At 34.9% G+C, this 20,885-nt stretch overlaps 1 protein-coding gene across 2 annotated transcripts in view; it reads right to left on the bottom strand.

Moving 5' to 3' along the window:
* AP3B1 (adaptor related protein complex 3 subunit beta 1) overlaps positions 1 to 20,885 on the bottom strand; it is a 164,166-nt gene that overhangs the window by 75,071 nt on the left and 68,210 nt on the right. For both annotated transcript variants that reach the window (XM_082301503.1, XM_082301502.1), the window contains exons 10-15: positions 19,665 to 19,719; positions 19,514 to 19,585; positions 16,972 to 17,034; positions 15,941 to 16,073; positions 10,251 to 10,360; positions 3,316 to 3,492 (exon numbers count right to left, since the gene is read on the bottom strand). In XM_082301503.1, coding sequence (XP_082157629.1) covers positions 3,316 to 3,492; positions 10,251 to 10,360; positions 15,941 to 16,073; positions 16,972 to 17,034; positions 19,514 to 19,585; positions 19,665 to 19,719 — 610 coding nt within the window. The remainder of the gene's footprint in view (positions 1 to 3,315; positions 3,493 to 10,250; positions 10,361 to 15,940; positions 16,074 to 16,971; positions 17,035 to 19,513; positions 19,586 to 19,664; positions 19,720 to 20,885) is intronic.

Genomic DNA, 20,885 nt, shown 5'->3' on the forward strand with positions numbered 1-20,885 from the left:
CAATACAGATAAATACACAAAAAACTTACATGCAAGAATGCTCTGTATCTGCAAGAGGTCTCTTTGCAATTATCATATATAGTATAGTTTTCACAGAAACAGCAAAGAAACATAATTAAATTTTTTTTTTGTATGGTAAAGCAATCAAACAGGCAAAAGATCTTTTCTACATGGAGGTAGCTAATAGAAACAACTATTTTTAATTAAAAACAAAAAAAAAACCTAACAAATGCACTTAAGTTTTTCCAACAAAGGAATTTTTTTAAGAAGCTGAAAATCATTTCAGCAAGCACACTGCTTTGGTGAAATATGACAGAATCTGCATACCATGACTGCTTCATAGAATAGTGACGAAGTATTCTGATCTGTGATATAACACATTTATTATCACATGTCAATATTGCCTCATATCTGGACATTTACATTATATATACATAATATAATTTATTTTATCCCCACACCGCTGACCAATTATTATTTTTTGTATACTTTATTTTGGCTAGGAGGGTTAGGTTTAGGTCTTTCTAGAATTCAATCACCCTGCAGCAACATTTCAGGAATTTTCTAGTGACAGTAGTTGTATTTGAGGATTTAATGCCTATCCTATATTAGCAGCAGTTAACTTTTTGGTAGATCCCCACTTGAAAATCTTACAATACAGGTTTTACCAACAGATCAGGCTCTACAGTGAGAGAAAAACAGTTATCTATCCACTCCTTGATATCATTAGCTTTCAGTCTTTGGACACACAAGGTAAGGCTATTGCGCTAAACCATGACTGACATATCTATTTACACCCTACAACTACTTGGGACTTTTTCTGGTGGGAGTCCTACTATATTAGACATCAGAAACCCATCAAAATCTCTTTATTCTTTCTGCTATATGCAAGAAACATCTTAGGCAACTAGATGACATATTTCTCTTATATGAGTTCCATTTAGACAGCTATCTCGCACACTTAAGATTTTATGACCCTAAGTGTTGAAAAACCAAAGCAAGTTTACCAAATAACACAAGACAACCAGAGGAAAGCCTGCTTTTATTACATATCTATCCAGATATAACTGAACCTGAAACTTCTTTAAATTATAAACTGCCTTTGAAAGTTCATGAGGTGATCACAGGATTTAAAGTATACTTTAAACTTTTGTAAGAAATCCTGAATATTAAAAAATATTCTTGTGAATGTGCTTCACCAAGTGTTTGACCATATACTTAAGGAAACTACAAGCAAATAAAGTATTTAGACAAAGGGAATAAAATAAGCAAGCCTTATTTCCTCCAGAACTTTGTGCTTTTCTCCAAACAAGACTTCAGAGATGAGTTCAACCTGCCTTTCCCTCACCTGGTGAAAGATCTCTTTTCATCTATTTGGTCAGCATTGAGTATCTCTTCGCCATTCTACCACCACTTTTCAATAAAGTGGCATTTTATCTGAGATTTTCACAGCTCCATTAACTTTGGATGAAAGTGATCAAGTATTCATAAAATTACTATGTCTAATTACTATTACTATATGATATGGAGGCAGAAAACACAGTATTGAGGAGAGGAGAACAGACTGGGCAATCTGGTGTACATGATTTGACATCAAATTTTTAAAATTAAACTGAAAAATGGCTGGACTTTTTAGGAACTGAAGTAATTCCAGGAATTTAATACTGAGTGAGTAAAGAAGAGTTAGTTTCTCCTGGAAATAATGACATAGCTATAGAAAGAGTGTTGCCAGCCTCTAAAGGGAAATCCATGGTATTCTAGTTTGAAAGGAGCTTCGAATCAAGCCACGTCACCAAACCTACACTGTTAGAATTTTTATGTGAATACTTTGACCACTTGAGATAATAACTTATTTTTCCACAACCTAAAACTATAAGAGGAAAACACCCTCTGATGAAATTCATCATTTAGTGGGCACCTCAGGAGACAGTTTCTTCTGCTTTATCATCATTACTGTGTTTGAATAAAGCGTTATGCAGCACTTTCAATGATGATTTAAAATGTATTAAGATGTGAAATAGGAAAAAATCCATCACAGAAATCATAATCTCCTTGTATGCAATGGATTTTTGACCAAGTATGGTGTGGAAAAATTTATGTGTGAAATTACAAAAACTACAGGGAAAATTAGTAAATATTATGGGCTAAAAGAAGACAGTTTAGATAGTCAGACCCATCTTTCCTTATCTCAGTCAGCATTTTCAGTAATATGAGCACTGACAAAGAGAAGTCACCTTTTGTTACTGCCCCATTTTAGACTGTGTAAGCAAAGCATTCACTCCTATCTGAATGCATGGCGAGACAGTTCATCTCCCACATGCCCTACAAAAAAAAAATCTAAGACAGATCACATCTGTAGTTGGATACAGCTATCAAGGAACAAGAAGATATCACAATTGCAGAGGTGCAAGATCCTGTGCTGTGCAAACTGTTGTAAAACAAAGAGGTCTAGCAGTCCAGGAAAGTACATATAACAAAAACGTATTTCTTCCACATTTGGAAAAAAAATCTTTAATTTTACAATTTTTTACAGCAATAATTGGAATTAGAGTGAAAAATTAGTGTCAAAATGCTACATTCCATAGCCAGTGACGGGGTTCACAATGCTGTCACTGAGAAGAGTGAGGCAGCTGGCACCTCTCATAGCTGTTATTTCCAGATGCTTGGAGATCTAAGGTCACCTCTTTGTATTATCTGACATTTTTAGATTATCTTTACTACTAGAGATATTAAAACCCATCCACCCCCCAAGGCAAAATGGAATAGTAAAAACCAAACCAAACCAACCAACCAACAAAAAAAAAAAAAAAACAGAAAAAGGGAAAGCAGGTACTATCTTTAAAACAAGCACTGATGGAAAGACAAAACAAGGCCTATTACTGGCATCTCCTTTTAGATATCCTGAAAAAAAAAGAGCAGCTTCTTGTTCAAAATGACAGTATTTTCTTGAAAATTCTGGTTTTGGTTTGAGAAAGCATTAGATATCATCAGCAAAATCTTCTACCTGGTATTACTAATACAATTTACAAACCTATATTTAAGTGAATTGAAAATTTCACAATTTCCCAAAGAAAGACCAATACAAAAAAGAGTGATCTCATCACTACATTCACATTCATGATCCAGCACACACTTAAAAGACTCATGGTTAGATTTACCCTGTTACACTTCTTCAAAACATACGTTCAGCTTTTTTTCATAGAATAATATATACTAGGTTTGGTTCCTTATATAGAAGAAATCATTACTGATCTATACAGACTGTACAAAACCTGCCATGACTCTAAATATGTACAATACTGAGTTTAGGCTTACCTGCTTTGAATTTGTTAAATAGAGTTTTGCACCCAAATTTAAGATCTGCAGCTTTACAAGGTCATCTTCATTAGTGAAGCTCTTGGCTGTCTTTCTCAGAACATCAGGTGCGATCTTTGGAACCCGTTCACAGTACTCGCCGATGAGCCAGAGAATGCTGGCTCTGGCTACTGGAACCTGAGAAAACATTGAGCACTCTAAGTTACCACATTCACAAAGACTACTTGCATACTTGTATGTGTCTGTGTTCAATAATGAGTTAAACAAAATACTATTTAAAGACAATTGCCATGCAAGAAATGCAGTATGAATACAGCCACTGTGGTAGACTCAATATTCATACAAAAGTAAGGTACTGATTCTGACCCAAACCCCATGCATTAGAGGTTGATGATATAGAGGCACAAAGAAGCAACATGTTGATGCTCACAGTACAAGCTGATGGGAACTGGGAACACAGTCAAAGCCTTCAAGATGTGGTTGTGAATTCTTGCCACCAGATTATGCTAAACACCATGTTGAAACAAACCAGTGCTTTTTTTTTTTTTACTATATGCATACAGAAATGGTTTCCAAAAGTACAGCTTTCTCAGATCCTGCCTGTCTAGCTTAGACCCATGTGGATTTCTTTAAGTTGATTTCTAGCTTTCCTTCATTTTTATTCAGAATTTTATGACACTAAGATTTGTACTTTTTCTAATGTCTAAGACCAGCTGAACACAGAATTTTGGTGATACGGAAGTTCAAAATTGCAATTTGCAATTTCTGAATAGGATCTACCATCATAACTGAAACACTTCAACCAAAAAGTTCATACAGGTCTTACCGTTTTGGAGCTACTCAACAGTATCACTGAAATAACTGGCAGTAGCAGCTTTTAGATGAACTCCCAGTCTTTGATGCCAAGTTCAGAAGCACAGTAATGCCAAAAACAGAGGGGAGGAAAAATGGAAAAGCACAGAAAGAAACAGAAGCTCATGCTCCATGCAGTTTAGCTCAAAGCAGTTAAGATTTAAATGAAATAATATACACGTACTCTTGAAAAGGTGAGCTAGCCTGCATTACCTGGTGATTAAAAATTGTATCTGCGTTACATAAATCCCTTTTCTCCTTCCTTGAGCACAAGGAAGAAAGAATGCAGAAAGTTCAGAAGCATGTCTTGCATAGTGTCTACAGACTGTCTTGCTCTAACGTTCTGTACAGATTCTTGCTCAACAGAACAATGTTGAAACTTCAGGGGAAAAGCATAACTGTTCTAGTCTATCAAAAAACTGACTGTAATTTAGAAAAAAAGAAAACCTTCCACTGCAATTTCAGCTAATTTTATTGCTTTTTGTGCAAGGATAAAAACCACTCATACTAACATTTTTCATTAGTCCTTACACTACACAGTGATCTTTATTAATAAGCTTACAGTTAAGGCAGGGTGAGTTTTGCCTTAGGTAATATTCATAGGATATACATGCTTTAGAAATGCAGCATTATGGTTCTAAAAGCATTAATTCTCAGTAACTTTAATATACGCTTTAATTACTTTTCCAGCATGTCTGTTATTAATATGTGAATATCTGTTTCTCAGAATTACAGTGGGAACCAAGTATTAAGTATCTTACTCAGTAATCTTGCAACATTTGAAAATACTACTTACGAAAGTATGTTCTAAAAGGGTAACACGGCCCAGTAAGCCTACTAAGGAAATACTAATCATGTTCACAAGAAGTTTTAATGGTTAAATGTGCTCCAAAAAGTTTTATTGCTCCAAAACGTTTGGAAACAACTCGGAAGGAGGTCGACTTGACAATATTTGCCTCTGTACTTGGCATGGTTGCAAATCTATATGCCAACAAAAATAAAAACCAGCATGTCATTGGGAAAACAGAGACCTGCCTCCACTGAAAAAAAAAGCAATCACATCATGGATAAGCAGAATACAGAGTCCAACAACAATAACAAAAAGTCCTGCAAGAGACAAAGGCCAGCTCTAAATATGGAGAAGAAATTTAAGATAGAGGTAACATAATGTATTGAGAGTGGTATAACACAGTGATTTATCACATATATGTAAATACTGATCAAGATACAGATGAATTCTTTCATGTGAGTTGACAAAAAAATTAAATAGCTTTGGAATTTACAGTACATGAGAGATGAACACGCTACTGAACAACTGCTACGTATAAAAACTTTAAATGCAGTCAGAGTATGTTCATCTGCAAAATGGTAAGACTGATGCCATTACTGTACACTGATTTCAAAAGGGAAAGAGGTTATTTCTAATGTTCCAAAGGTTACACTGCATTAAGACCTCACACCCAATCTATTATTTTAAATTGGGCTAAAGAATAGTAATTGAGTGGTACATTAAATTTTCCAGTATTAGAGCAGTTCAAGTTGCCTACTGTACAGATAGATACCTCTAAATAAGAATATATAGGCAACTTCAGATTTCAGTTATGCTAGATTTATTTTTCTAAAATATTTCATTACAGACTTGTTAAAATACTAAAATTCTACAAGAGATCACCAAGTACCATAGTTTGGGCAGCAGCCTACCAGAAACATTATTTTTTATGTTATTGTCTTTTCATAAAGCAAAAATAGCTCACAGAGCAGACCAGTTTCAGTAACAGCATTAATAATGACATTCAAATATCATTATTATACTTTTTCTAGTGAAGCCCAGGACTACACTTTAAAACCACAATGAAATGTATTTAAATATATTTAAGCACAGTGTTTTATTCTTCAAGTTTTTTTCCCAGTTTGTGAAACTGAATTATTAGAGTAATAAACTACTTTTACAATGTTAAATACATAGACTAAAAAAGCCTAATTTGAAAAATAGCAACAATGGAAGACAGACATTTCTTGTGAAATTCTGCCTTTTAACCAGGTGGTTAGCTTACTAAGTAAATACTGCATATATATTAAACATAATTTTGTGCCACAAGAATCAATACCAATTAGAGACTTTTTGAATCAAACCCTGAGCAGAAGCCATTTTAATGAAAAGTGTATGTTGAACTGATGAACCCAATGTTTCTGTGTCACTGGATTCATTCAGGGTCAAAATCACACAATATTTTCAGACTTCTTTTTCCCTGTTTAAGTCTTACAGTTTCCAACCATGTAATATCAAGTACAAGATCCTGCAGCTGTTGTTTCCAGGGCACTCAAAACAGCAAACAAGAAACGAAGCCCCTTCTAGACCTTCACTGCCTTTTCCAGTAGAGCTTAAGTAGGGGCCTTGAATTGACAAAAATGCAGGAAATAATACTTTCATTATTCAGCCCTGCTCTGCATTATCCTCAAAGGCAAACAGGATTGTAAATTACTTTGCCTGATGTTTTATTCCATATGGCCTGAGCAAGTGGTTAAGTGCACTTTTTAAGCCTTTAGTACCGGGAGGCAGCATCTATGGCCATTTCAACCCATTACCTGTCTCAAGGAAAATAAATAAATGGTTAAAAAAGAAAAAAGAAAAACCAGCCAGACACTCCCCTCAAAGCTGGTTACTTACAGCAGTTAGAGAAGGATATTACAAAGATTCCACAGATGGCTCTAAGCAGCACAATTGAAATACTATTGAGAAGTAGTTCAGCTCTCAATAAATTCACACAAAACACAAGGGTGAAGTACGACTTAAAATCACCAGTTCTAGTTATTCACATCTGTCACAAAACGAGAGATATTCAAATTACAAATTAGGTGTAATTTTCTGCATCCAGAAGAAAATTTGCATAGCCAGCAATTTTTAAAAATTTTACTTCGAATCAGAAATGAAAAAAGGATAAATTTGATTTGAAATGTCAGACTGACAAGAAGAAAAGGTACACAGGAGGAATACGAGCAAAAGAGAAGTATTTGGTTTTTGTTTTCAAATGGTAGACCTTCAAGAACTCCTTTATTTTTTGAACATCTACATATAAAATTCCTTTAAAACTGAATATTTACTGGTGACTGCACTTCTTATACAGTGTACAGATTTTTTAAAAATTTTGTTTTACTCAAGCAGCATATTTGCTTCAAGTTCAGTGTCTCTGGACACAATGTCCCAGAGGCCACATATTGCTCTCAAATTCTAAACAATCATGTAGATATTAGAGTCAGTAAAAAAATCATCAAATTATGAATATTGTTCATTAAATCATTACCAATAAAAAGGTTTAAAATGCGTTACTAAAGTGTATCCTAGGTAAAAGAACGTGGCTAGAATCTGAAGCTTGCAGAACTGAAACATATACAAACATGTGGATGCCATACTTTGTGATACCTTCTCAACTCTGCAAGAAAGAACAAAATTAAAGAAAGGAAGCTGCCTGTTCTGTGAAGCCTTATCAGAAATATAGCTACAAGCAGTATTTATGTAAGACTAGGAAGTCAAGTTTGTTTTCAGTGGATGAATGGACAGAGCAGTGTTAAAAACTGTGAGTCCACTATTCTTGCAATAAGAATCCCAAACCAAAAAAGTAAATAATAACACTTAATTGCACCCATAAGTGACATGATTTTCCTCACATATTAAGCTCTTCAAAATTACATGCCACTATCTTATTTTTGCTCTGCATTTGCAACACCTTATCCCATCAAGAAGTATTCCTCCTCATCTCTAGATTAGAAAACACTTCAGACTTGTTTCATATTCTTGCTCGTATTCTAGAAGGAACTAGGAGTAAGTCTGTAATGAAAAACAAGAATGTCAGAATTCGCCAGGTATCAAAAGAAAAAACCTGCCTTGGTAGTACTGTAAGAGAAAAATCACACCAGAAGTCAAGATTCCCATCCCCCAGACTGAAGTCCTTACTGGACACAATGCACCATAATAAATTCTTTTTCTAAAAAGAAAAACGCAGAAACAAATTTGGAGACTACTCGCCTTGGAATATTAAGAGCAGGATGCAAAAATATATTCTACACATACTGATGGACTCCAAGATATTTCTAGGGAAAAATATATCTTGGAATCATGAACGTTCTCAGAGAGCTGTAGAACTGTTAAGTCAGAGTTCTGCAGAAGTCAAAAGGCAGAAAATACCAGGAAAGTGAGAGATAAAAACCACAAAACAAGCAGTATCACTATGTCATTGCACAAGATTTCTCCATATCTGACTACTGTGTATACTTCTGTTCACCCCACTTTAAAATCCACACAATTACCAGGAAAAGGCAAAGAGAAGAGGGAACAGCTCATCAGAGATATGGAATATGAGGAGAAATTAGAATCTTTAGATTAGTAAGCATAATAATGATGTGAGCAGCAAACAGAAGCTTCCAGCAATTGGCTGAGATGTGCTGGAGGTGCACCACACTGAACTTCTCTTGTCTTTAAAACCCTTTCCCTAAAGCATCAGATTTAGCTGCTGCTGGAGATGAGACTACTAAGAGGGGTTTTGAACATACCCTTCTCTAAATGGCCCTTTCCCACAAGTATATTTTTTTAACTTCTGTCACTCTAAAAGCTGTACACACAAAACTAATTAAGCCTACTTCAGAGTGAATACCTAACACAAACGAGCACTACTCTGATCTCCAGCCCACAACTTAGCAAGTCATTAAATTGTAAAGCATGACAACACTATTAACATATTAACAGCTAAATGGAAATGTTTTTATGATTTTTAAAAATGGAAGTTTAAAGAGATTCAATTATTCTCTTGTTAAATGTCTTCAGGACACCATCAGACATGCATTTCTCCATTGCAGCCTTTGAAGGGTGTGAGGAAAGGAGCTGGAATACAGCTAGATCAAGCTGTACTATGCACAGGTCTAACTACTCAACAAGTATCAGACACAAAATAGATCTTTGCCTGGGCACGCCTGAGATAAAAGTTTAAGGTACAAATGAAAACACACAAAAATAAAGGAAATGTTTTCAGATATGTAAGAAATAATCAATCAAAGGACAAACTGAAATAGACCTAATCTTTACTGTAATTTAGAGTCAGTGATATGTAATTAGCAACAGTATCTTATTTTGATGTGAGCAATTCAGTAGGATTTATTTTCTTTCTATCAGTTACAAAGTGATCATCAGCAGTCAAAGATTTATTTAATTTTTCAGTAAGCATGAACCAAGAATACCATGTTTCCTTTTTCTTTTAATACTCCAAACTTTGCCAAATTCAGCTATGGAGAAAAGAAGGTTCACTGATTTAGAAACTGCTCCATTATCAAAAAAAATGTATAATATTATGAAACTAAATAGTTCTATTTATAGTCTCTACAGAAAAATAACTGTTGACAGATCAAAATCTGATACGTCTGGTTAAGGATATAATAGATAGCTACTGGTTGTCATCCCTATACTCTAATTTAGGATAGATCACTAAATGTTTTATCAATTACTGGACCTGTGAGGAAAATTTGGGAACTAAATATTTGCATACCTAAAGGTCAAATAAATCTAAAGACAGATAATAGAGAATAATTCAAATTTTACTATTAAATAACACAGAATCTCAAATACCCAGAAGATAAAAATGCAACTTCAAGACTCACAGCAACACACTCACAGCAGCATGTCTGATACCACAAAAAGGTCACGTAATTTAGGGAAAAAGGTTAAAAATAAAACTTTTAAACTCCACTCCAGATCACAAAGACAACTAGCTAATATAACTGCTTATTTTCACTTCAATTCACACACTCCACATTCTAAACCTGCTATTCATCCTGGAGAACCAGGATTAGCAATATTCAATATTTCCAGCGATCTCTTTCAAAATAGCTTCCCAGACCTAAGGCACAAATTGGAGCCATCTGATAGCTTCTATTTCTTTTTCATTAAGATCACGAGAAACTGTATATGTCAAAAATATAAAATTATTTTGTATTTCTCTAATACACCTGCTTCTATTTACAGCACAAATTTTAAGGAGATAAAACTCTCAGTATCAGTCAACAAGGAAAATAACAGAGTGTGAACAAATACTCACTGTAATGTTATCCAAGAGTTTGGCCATATGCTTAATAATTTCACCATGGTGTGCCGGCTGGGTTTGCAGCAGTTTCTTAATGACAACAACACTTTCAGCAACTACGATTTCTGTTTGAGACAAAACAAATTATTAATTTCAAAAGCATTTATGCAAAAGAAAGGGCCAGAAATAATTGATTGTAAAAGATGTAAAAGCTTCCCAAAAACACTTCACAGAACTGAATTATATTCATTTGGTAAGAAAGATGTAAACCATTCTACTAAGTAATATAAATTCACCTTCCTGAATCAAGTCCTAACCAGCAAAAAGAGGACACAAACATTCTAAATTTAAAAATACCAACCTAGTACATACTTGTATGAAAATGCTTTTTAGTGCAACTGTGCTTCATGTTTTTCCTATGAAATTGAGTAACAGTGTAAAAAAATCTGATTTTCATTAAAATTATGCATATTCAAAAGTAATTTGCAGTCTGCAATGAGAATAAAAACACTTGCATTAAAAGTAACAGCGCATTCATACGCTAGAGAAATATCTTAACATCTCCTTTGCATTTTTTCACCGTCTAAACAGTCTCTCTCAGGTCTGTAACCCAATCTCTAGTACATTCAAATGAAGCTTCTAAATAGCAAGCTGTTGAAAGATTCATGCCAAAGTCATGCACTGGAGTGCTTAACTACTGCAACAAGTAACATTCACAGCCTGATCAACTTGTATGAAATGTACAATCTCCCCCCAGGTGCACAGGCACGCTTCCATGCAAGAGTAAACTCATGCAAGGGAAAAAGAAGTCTAACTATCATTTGTTAAACAGAGGTGTTCCTGCATTTCTGCTTGAGTTAATCTGACACATGGACCATTCATTCAGCAATCAAGCATGCTCAAGTTTCAATAGAACACTATGCGGAAGAGATGTCTAAATTTTGGGGGGTTGTGGGTGTTTTGTGGTTTGAGGTTTTTTGAAGAAAGTAAACTCCTTTATGGAAGAAAGGCTCTTCAAAAGCTCTGAGCATATCATTACACCATATGTCTTTGAAATACTTAGATTTTAGCTTGTAGCTTTTTGTGTCATCCTTTATTTGACATGACAACTGTCATTTTTCTAGACTAATTTCTTGAAGCAAGGTTAACATCTCAAGGTCTTACACAATCCTACAGATCAATTTAATTTACGCTGTATTTTTCCAGATATTAAAATAGGAAGACAATTCTTGAAACTTGAAAATTACAATCTGTAATATTTGTAAGTGGGAAACATTGTAATGGCAAATTTTATCATTCAGTATTTTGCAATATACTTAACAGCTAAGAAAAATAAAACTGAACCAAAAAGAATGAGTGGACATGAAGTCATTATGAAGAACACTTGCTGACAACGTAGAATTGACTATGATAATATCAACTGCAGTAGATGAAATGTCACCATAGGAACTACTTTAATGCAAACTGTGGGAGCAATTTTAAAGAAAATAAGCCAGAATTGTAAACAAGTATACTAGCATGGGTTTTTTACACTAGTGTAGATAGTGGGGAAAAAAGTACAAAAAAAATCAAAATGCATTTGTATTAGAATAAGGACTGGCATAGTCCAAAAAACCCAGACTCTGTGAAGCTTGCTTTGTGCACACAAAGGATCCCAAAAATAAGCACGAAATACAAAACAAACACTTAGGTTCAAAACCATAACAAACTGCAGCAAAATACTAGAAGGGGAGATAAAACTGTATTCTGAATGTGCAGTAAGAAATTTTAAAATGTAACTCCTACTAGAATTATCAAAGAGAAAGTACATACAAGGCAATGATAAATGAATACAAGAATTTTGAAACAATGTAAATCATATCTAAAGGATTATAAAAAGTAAATTAAATTCTTAAAATAAAGACTGAAAATCACAGAAAATCTGATCAGGAATACCTTTATCAATAAAGAAGGCTACATGAGGTATCAGCAGCTTCAATTTTCAAGTCATAGTAAATATCTTAGCTTCTTCAAACAATTTTGAAGCAATGTGGAAATGACTAAGCAGGGTAAACTCTGAAGACTCCCTGAAGCCTGACAAGTTCTCAAAAAGTTAAAATATACTCAGTCATACACTGTTCCATTTTGTCAAATAATGATGTTTGAAAAAAAATTAACAAGGCAGCAGACAGTAAATTGTCAGGACCAAATCAAAGACTTCTCCATAATTGAGAATTTGGCTGCATTATAACAGAACCTCAGAAAATGACCTCAGCATGGGGTGTATTACCAGAGAATGTTCAAAAGCTGGATTCTGAAATACAACATTTTAAATCATTAATATTGTATCAAATTTTCTTCCACCTACATTAACCCGTCCTTGCAGCAACTAGAACACATAAGCAAAGACTAATTTTTCCACAGTCTACAGTTTGCATAACCACTTTTTCTAAAAGCAGCAAAACTGCATCAACTGTTTCTGGACAGGAAGCCTAGAGAGGTGGTGGATGCCCCTTCCCCAAAAATATTCAAGGTCAGATTAGATGGAATTCTGAGCCACTTGGTCCAGTGCAAGGTGTCCCTCCCCACGGCAGGGAGGTCGGACTAGATGAAATTTAAAGGTCCCTTCTAACCCAAAACATTCTCTTTTTAAGGTTACTAGAAGGTTATGCAAATGGTTAAAGACATTGCTAGAAGGCAACCATTAGAGCTAATTACTCAGACAGACCTAACTTTCTGATTTTCAGAACTAGCCGAAGTTTAAGCTTTTACCTTGTTAACTTTTCCATCCTTATAACATAACTAACTAATCTCGGAAACCCTATTAACACATATAAACTGAATGCTACAAGTCGCTTGTCTTTTATACCATTCTAACAGTAATTAGAAGAGATATGTAGTAGTTACCTGATGTATTAACAGTTCCAGGAATTTTATTACTTGCCTGGTTTTGTATAGATTTGTAAGGCAAAAAATGTTTTAGCTACACATTCCACAGTCATGTTTACATTCAACCTGCAACTTTCAACAGAAAATGAAAGTCACCCATCTAAGAAAAACCTGCAGGATTTCTAGTATATGCAGTACAGTCAGACAACAGACTTCCTATAATCCCATCTGTCTCTTACATCTAAAATGACTTATGTCACAGTGGGGCCAGCAGTCAGCTGAAACTATCAATACAATTGCTTAAAGGAAAGGCATCAGTCAAATGCCAAATGTCACTTAACAGAAAGAAAATAACTTCTTTTTCTACTTCTTTCAGCAGATGAGGAAGGAAAATAACTCTCACTCCTTAACACAGCTTCACAAAAAACAGTCTCTTTAGGAGTTAGTCAAGTTTAGCTTGTGATAATCATTCACCAAGGTGACTCATCACTGATATTCCTAGTTTCTGTTGTGCTTCTGTAGTTCAAATGTTGCTGGGTTTTTTGCCCCACATACCACAGCTCTCCTGAGTAGGCGAAATCTGACTTTAAGTCACTTATAAGCAAGCAAATTTCAAGAGCAGTTCTTGACTTCCCCAGAGCCTTGTTTCTGGAACAATACCCTTCCTCTCATCACCCAAGCTGAAGAATGATTAACTGTAAAGCTCTTACGCCAGACACAGCCATGGTATCTTGATGTTGGGTTGTATCTACAGTTACAGAACAAGCACATGAAATCAGAAGGAGCTTTTTGCACAAGCTTGCTCTTCAGGATTCTGTTTTGGTTTGGTAGAATTAGTATGAGCACCTCTCTTCTGCACTCAAGTGAATTCTTCACAATAAGAACATAGTACAGAAAAAGCAGAGCTGACTCTGCTTTCACAGAACTCAGAACCTGCTGGACCTACCAAGCTACACAAAGCAGCAAGACTACTTCCAGGCTTCGAATGACCACGAAAGAAGCAGCAGAGCAAATAAATTGCTTGCATGCTTTAAGAGTGAAAGTTGGGGGAAAGCAAGATTAACTAAGACTCTTAAAGCTATTCTCCTACACTATGCTAAATCTCTTTTTTATTCCCTTACCATGCCAAAACTCTTATGATCAGTAAGCTGTGACTATCGGTAATTTCCTGCCACCTGGGGAAAGGTACCACGTAAATTATGCCATTCTATCCATTCCTTGAAAGAAGGAATAAAGACACTGCAGCTATGGTAAAGCAATTTGCCAGCTGCCAGGTTTAAAAGATCCTCAATATATCCTTTGCAGTCTTTCAGAACAGTAAGCACAAGAAGATAATTTTATTTGCTAGACAACTACTTAGAAACAGACATGAAAACTAATCTTGTTGAGACAGACCTTTGTACACATGCACATGCATATGTGTGTATACATAAATATATACATATTTATACATATTGAATGATTCTGAAGAAAATATTAAATTGACAATCAGCGATAAAAGAAGAAAAAACTCTCTCCTCTTTTCTTGGTTCCTTCTTAGCAAAACAAAAACAAAGCAAGAAAACAGAAAGGATTGTCAAGCGTCAAAATCGGTATTCTGAAGTGACAGTTTTACTGTTCCATTTAAAACAGAAGAAATACGGGGATTTGTACAAGCTGAAGGAAGCCTACTCAGAGGAAGAGTGCTAGAAGAATTAGAATCAAGAACAGCCTTTGAAGCTTGTATTTTACTATGGTTGTTATCGAATATAATACAAGAAGGTACACTGTGCAGACATGGCTTTGTAACATGATATGGGAAGACATTTTAAACAGAGCTGATAATCAGAAAAGCTTTAACAGCAATAAGATCTACAGCACTAAGAAATGAAAGTCACATATATAAAAACTACAAAGGTATACACTGAGGCCACTCACAAATTTCTGACACATCATGAGGTGGTTGAGAAAGACAACTCAGTTCATAAACCAAATAAGAGAAAGCTCTATGTATACTAGTGTGTCACTGGCCAAATACGTGCTGCCAAATGATGTCCCAAATAAAGGTCTTCTCAGGATTACCATGAAAAATATGTCCAGGAGATATAGACAGGCATTAATGCTGCTTTTCAAAGCTGAGAGCAATGTCAACTATGTTCTTTGAACTATTCTAATTGCTCCAGGACACGTCCCAAAAATCACACTTTTTCTCCTTCCTGGCATTATTTATTAACACCTATTACTGACTTCTTATGAAATAAGAATGTGCCATATTCATTGGTAACTAGTAAGAATATACAATATTAACAGGTATTGACTTACTGTGGTGCTATACCCTATTTGACTTTATCTGCTCCTCGTTGTGTTCCTTAGTGATTTGCAACTTTGTTTCACTATCCAAAAATAAGAGAAGCCTAGAGTACAAAATAAGCCAAATCTGGGGCCATTTTCCTAAAACTATTAAATATGTGTTTTCAGTTAGGCACTGATGCACTAAAAAAAAATTCCAAGCTTTCAGCACCCTCTACAGGCTAACTGCTTTGATGCAACTGAACTTGTAACTATTGCTACCTATGATAATCAAAACAGCATACTTTAACAATCACAGCATTTTAAGAAAAAGTAGATAAACATGACGGCCACAAGGAACTAGTTTCTCTAACAGAAGAGAAAATAAGTACTCAGTGAACATCAGAGCCTTTGGAAGTGCAGGATTTTTATCCAGTTGTGTCAGCCAAATTCTTAAAAAAGTGAACTCTCACTTGCTTTTAAACGTGATCTGAAGCTGTGTGTGGTTCTCTCCAAGAAAACGCTTCATGCCATCAGGTACTCAGACAACAAAGAGAACTTGAGCTTACCATCCCTGTTGGACAGCAGACAAACGAGGCCGTTCAGGCAAGTGTCAGTCACTTCAGTGATGTTAGTTGCGCATCTGCCTATAGCCTGAATCGTAGCCGCAGCAAACTGTTTATCTTGGCTTTTTACGTAAGTCTAAGGAAGTAGGATTTTCATTAGTCAGTATGTAACTCTTGTCAACCAAAGACTTACCGTATTATTTTCAAGAGATAGACACACTGTATAATAAATTAAACTTAGAAAGCTACATTGCACATTAGAAGCTGTACTTTTTTTACCTCATTGTCACAAAATTTTAGAAGACATCTTCTTGAAAGCTTTGGTCACCCACAGCCATGCAAACTCTGATTTCAAGAAAGCTTGGGGCAGGGGGCAATTACCCAAAACCAGCCATAAGTTTATGTGCAAGATTGGAGGAGTTGATGAGCTCTCTCTTCAGAGAGGTTTCAGTTCGTTTAACTAGGAGCATCTGTGAAACTATGAGTAACCTACCTGCCTGAGAACCAGTACCTTTCACAGAAATCCAGCCAGAGAACTGAAGCAATGCAAATAGACGTCACAAGCAAAGAGGAAAGAAAGAAGGCCAGATGCTGTTTCACAATATAGGCAGAACATCTTGATGATACATAAAGATATTGGTGACAATACCATTTCATCAAATGACTTACGGAAATGAGGTTTGGCAATAAATGCTAATGGCCAAATAGTGCTAAAATTAAGACCCTATCATATAGTGACTTCCAGTGTCAGCCAAGTTGCTAGCATTTGTGTTTAAGAATATGGAATGATTGAGTTTTTCTCATCACTTTTTTTTTTTTTGGTAGGTGGAAGGAGAGTGAGAAACAAAACATTTGAACTCCTTTTCATATACAAATAGCTCCCTTATCCATTATGGTATGAGATGGTTTCATTTCCATTTTTAGAACATTTTATCTTTGAAAATACTTTAACTTGAAACATTTAAGCCTAGAAGAAATATCCAACAATGGAAAAAAAGATCATAAATATAAAAAGAATACACTTTTGCACAAACCTGAAATTCTCGAAGCAGAGTTGATATGTTGGCTTCATTTGCTAAATTTGTCAAGATTTCAAGCTACAGGAAAAAAAAATCAGATATGTTACCAAAAGTTAAACTAAAATATTATAAACCACATGTACACTATACTTTTATGCTATATAAAATATATTTTTAAATATATTAAATATTTGTTTAATATAATATTTATTTAATATAAAATAGATTAAATATCTATTAAAGATACATGTATAAAAATATACCACTCAGAATTCAATAGGGTATACCAGATATCAGTATAAACTGGTACCAGCATTGCACTCAGGAGGCATATTTTCCTTGCAAGGACTACAAAGTTTACAAAGCAGGACTCGAGGGTTCAGTGATGCATTTTTTATAATCTCGAGCTTTAGTGTTGCATTGCCTATCAAATGGGCTTGAAATATTTCTGTCAGCTTTCCAATGTCACACAACAGGCCTTAGCATGTAAGAACCACATGACAGTGTAAGAAGAAATAACAGAAGTCACAACTGCATCAGGGGAGAAATAAATTGCCCATTATATTCAGATGAACTGTAATAAAGGAACTTTAAACTCAGGAAAGAAAGATTTGCATCTATGAGACTCATCAGATCTTAATCAACATCAACAACATCAGACCCTGCAAGCCCTCCTCTTTGTTCCTGGTGAACAAAAGGATGATATACAACACTTGGCATATATTGTTAAGATGCTATACTTCCAGGCTGTTTTAACTTTGAATGAAGTAAACTGAAAACACAACCCTGTCTCTCCAAAGGGAAGCTGTGCCTCAGAAATATGTTGGTAGTTTTTGACTTGGACACATCCAGAAAAGGATACTCAAATGATACAGTCTACATGTACTTTAAAACAATTTCATAAGACATATAATTGAAGGCTCTTAAAGATATGTATCTAGAATAGCATAGAAAGCAAGAGGATAAATGAAAAACAGGAATAGGCAAGAGAAAAGAAGACTATTTTATAGTATAGGGTGGTTATCAATGGAATACCACAAATAGCTTTGCTGGCCTTTTTCACAGATGAGTATGAAAGTAATGAGAAGACAGGTGACAAAGTTCCCAACTGATGCTACAGTTTTCAGGGAAATGAAGCCAAAGGCTGACTAAGGAAAGCTTTGTAAAAACTCCAGATAGTAGAAGACTGATTAATAAAACAGAAGAAAAAAAATCAACACATATGTCTGCAAAGTAATGTTCATAATTGGGAACAAACCTTAACTGTATAGAAAATGAAAGGCTCTGAGATGATGACAACTAATTATAACTGAGAATTTGTGGTTAAAATAGATAACCATGAAAATGCAAGCTCAATGCTAACCAGTGATAAAAAAGCAAACTTGATGTTGGTAAACGAAACAACCAGAAATCCAAACAGCACAGCAGATGAATTTAAGGGTGTTCCTACATATTGATTACTTCCATGGGTCTCATCATTCTATCTTAAAGCAGATAGACTTGAACTACAGAGGTAGGAGAGGGAGAAAACCACAAGATTTTTTAATGTAGGTAAAAGTTTAGCGTTTTCTAGATTTTTCAGCCATTATGAAACAAATGAGACAAAGAAAGAAAAAAACACAATTTTTACTTCTCCACTTCATCTCCATTATATTACCAATCAATCTGGGAATTTAAATAAATCAACTTTCTATAATTTTCAGACTGACTATTCTTGGATTATTGTGAGGCATTCCTCACAGTATTCCTAAAATGTACAGAATATCTTTTTGCTTCCAACTGCCTCAAACTTACTTAAGTCTTATCATTGGTATAAAATACAAAAGTATATTTAGTTTGTATAAAAACCTTATAGTTTTGCATAGCTATCGTGGACATATAATGAAGGTGCAACATGCATGTAAAACGAATATAAGAAAAAAAATAATGTTTCTTTCAGAAAACTGTACCTTCACTCCTAAACACAATCTAAAGCAAAACAAGAGAAAAGGCACATAACAGTAGACAATTTTTTAGCTATTGTTTTGTCAAGGATTTCACATTTGTTAAAGAATAAGAACAGAGAAAACAACAAGAGAACAGATGAAAACAAGCATTGAGATGCGGCCTTGAGGAAAGCCTAAGTACTTCTCACGTCAAATGCTGACTTCAAAGAAAATTTGGGACTCAAACACTGCCCCATTTTGTACAGGGGAACAGATTTAAACTCTTTGTAAGTTAACATATTAAAGACTCTTTTCCTCCCATGAAAATAGTCAAACTCTCAATGTTAAAATGCCTGCTTGAATAGCTCTCTATCACTTAAAGGTCCTACAAGCTGTAGGGGAAAACACAGCCAATCTTCCACCTGCAACATGGTAATGAGAACTTTCAGACAGCCTGACAAGCCTGAAGGCCACTTGTGGACTTAACTAAAAAGGCCACAACTCGATACTTCTTAGCGAGATAAAGAAACAGCACAGAATGACCTGTGTCATATCACTGAAAAACATTTCACCTTTCTGTTGCAAACTGCTTAGTCCAGCAGAAAAATAGAAAAATTTGCCTTTAAACTCACCTTCAGTGTTTTGATCATAGTTGGATCAGTTGATCTAACATAGAAACTCTTCAGATAAGGTTCAAACATCCCCTGAAAATCAGAACATATTCAAGTAATTCTCCTGTTTCATATACAATGTAATTTAAAAAATTCTAAATAGGGTATATACCTTTCTCTGAATTGACATAGTGGCAATATTTTGCAGGACAATATACTGCACCTCCCTAGAATGTGAAAAGAAAAATAAAGAGTCATTCCACAAAATTACTGATACATAGAATAATTCAACATGGCAAAGAAAGTCCAGCTCTGTTTGAACACCAAGTTAGTTACACATTTGTTTTGGCACAAATATAGAAGGCAGAGCTTATTGCCAACTTCATCAACTAACTTCATCATTTGATTCAAAGGAAGCAAGGTGCATGATGAAACCAGGCTCTCATTTTTTAAAACTCCAATATGCAAAAATACTCACTGACATCAGTGCAATGGTGCCTCTTGCAGGCCCTGGGTATTTATTCACACCAGAATTCCACTAATCATTTTAATATAATGGAAATAGCTTACAAAAGCCTTAGATTTCATCCACCCTCTTGAAATAAATATTTCAGGATGACATAGCTGAGAACAAAAACACATGGTCTTTATCTGCAGTGTTGAAATAACTGCATTAATTACAACAACAGTTAATCCTTGCACTATTAGCAAGAATTGCTAAGACATTTTTCTCTTAAGAGTTTTTCTAAAAATTTTCAAGAAGGGCCAGGATCTCCTGTGACTCAAGGGTATACACTGGCAGACACAGACATCTATCGAAAACTAGTACTTTTACATGATAAGACTTTGGAAGATATAAACTACAGATTTATGTAATACTCTACAAAAACATTAAACATGTTTGGAGAGGGCATTCTCATAATTAATGTATTAGTTTAAAAGCCTCCACAGGAGCAAGCAAAAAGAAATCTGGGTACTAGTACGAAGCTTTTAAAGTGCAGATTTTGTGCCACCAACTGCTTAAAAACTAAGTGATAATTTACACACAATTTTTCTGAACCATGAATGCTCAAATCCTTGCATGCTGCAAATCTCATCCTAATAAGAGAAATCATCATACCCATTACCTCCTCTTACTCAAAACTGTCTAATAGTCCTAAGGTAATTACAGCTGTTGATTACAAAAAAAAGTAATAATAAAGAAGTACTTAAGCTCTTTTAAACCCATTTTACGCAATTCTTACATAGGGGCATGGCAATAGTCAGCTGCACATGATGAAACAAGACTGGAAATTGCTATGAAATGCTCTTTCAGGCACTCTCACCCTAACTAGATTATAGCTTAGTTGACATTAATTTAAAGGCCACAGGCAAATAACTCCAAGGGCAAACA

The sequence above is a fragment of the Coloeus monedula genome (genome assembly GCF_965178545.1).
Source record: "Coloeus monedula genome assembly, chromosome: Z".
Taxonomy (NCBI): domain Eukaryota; kingdom Metazoa; phylum Chordata; class Aves; order Passeriformes; family Corvidae; genus Coloeus; species Coloeus monedula.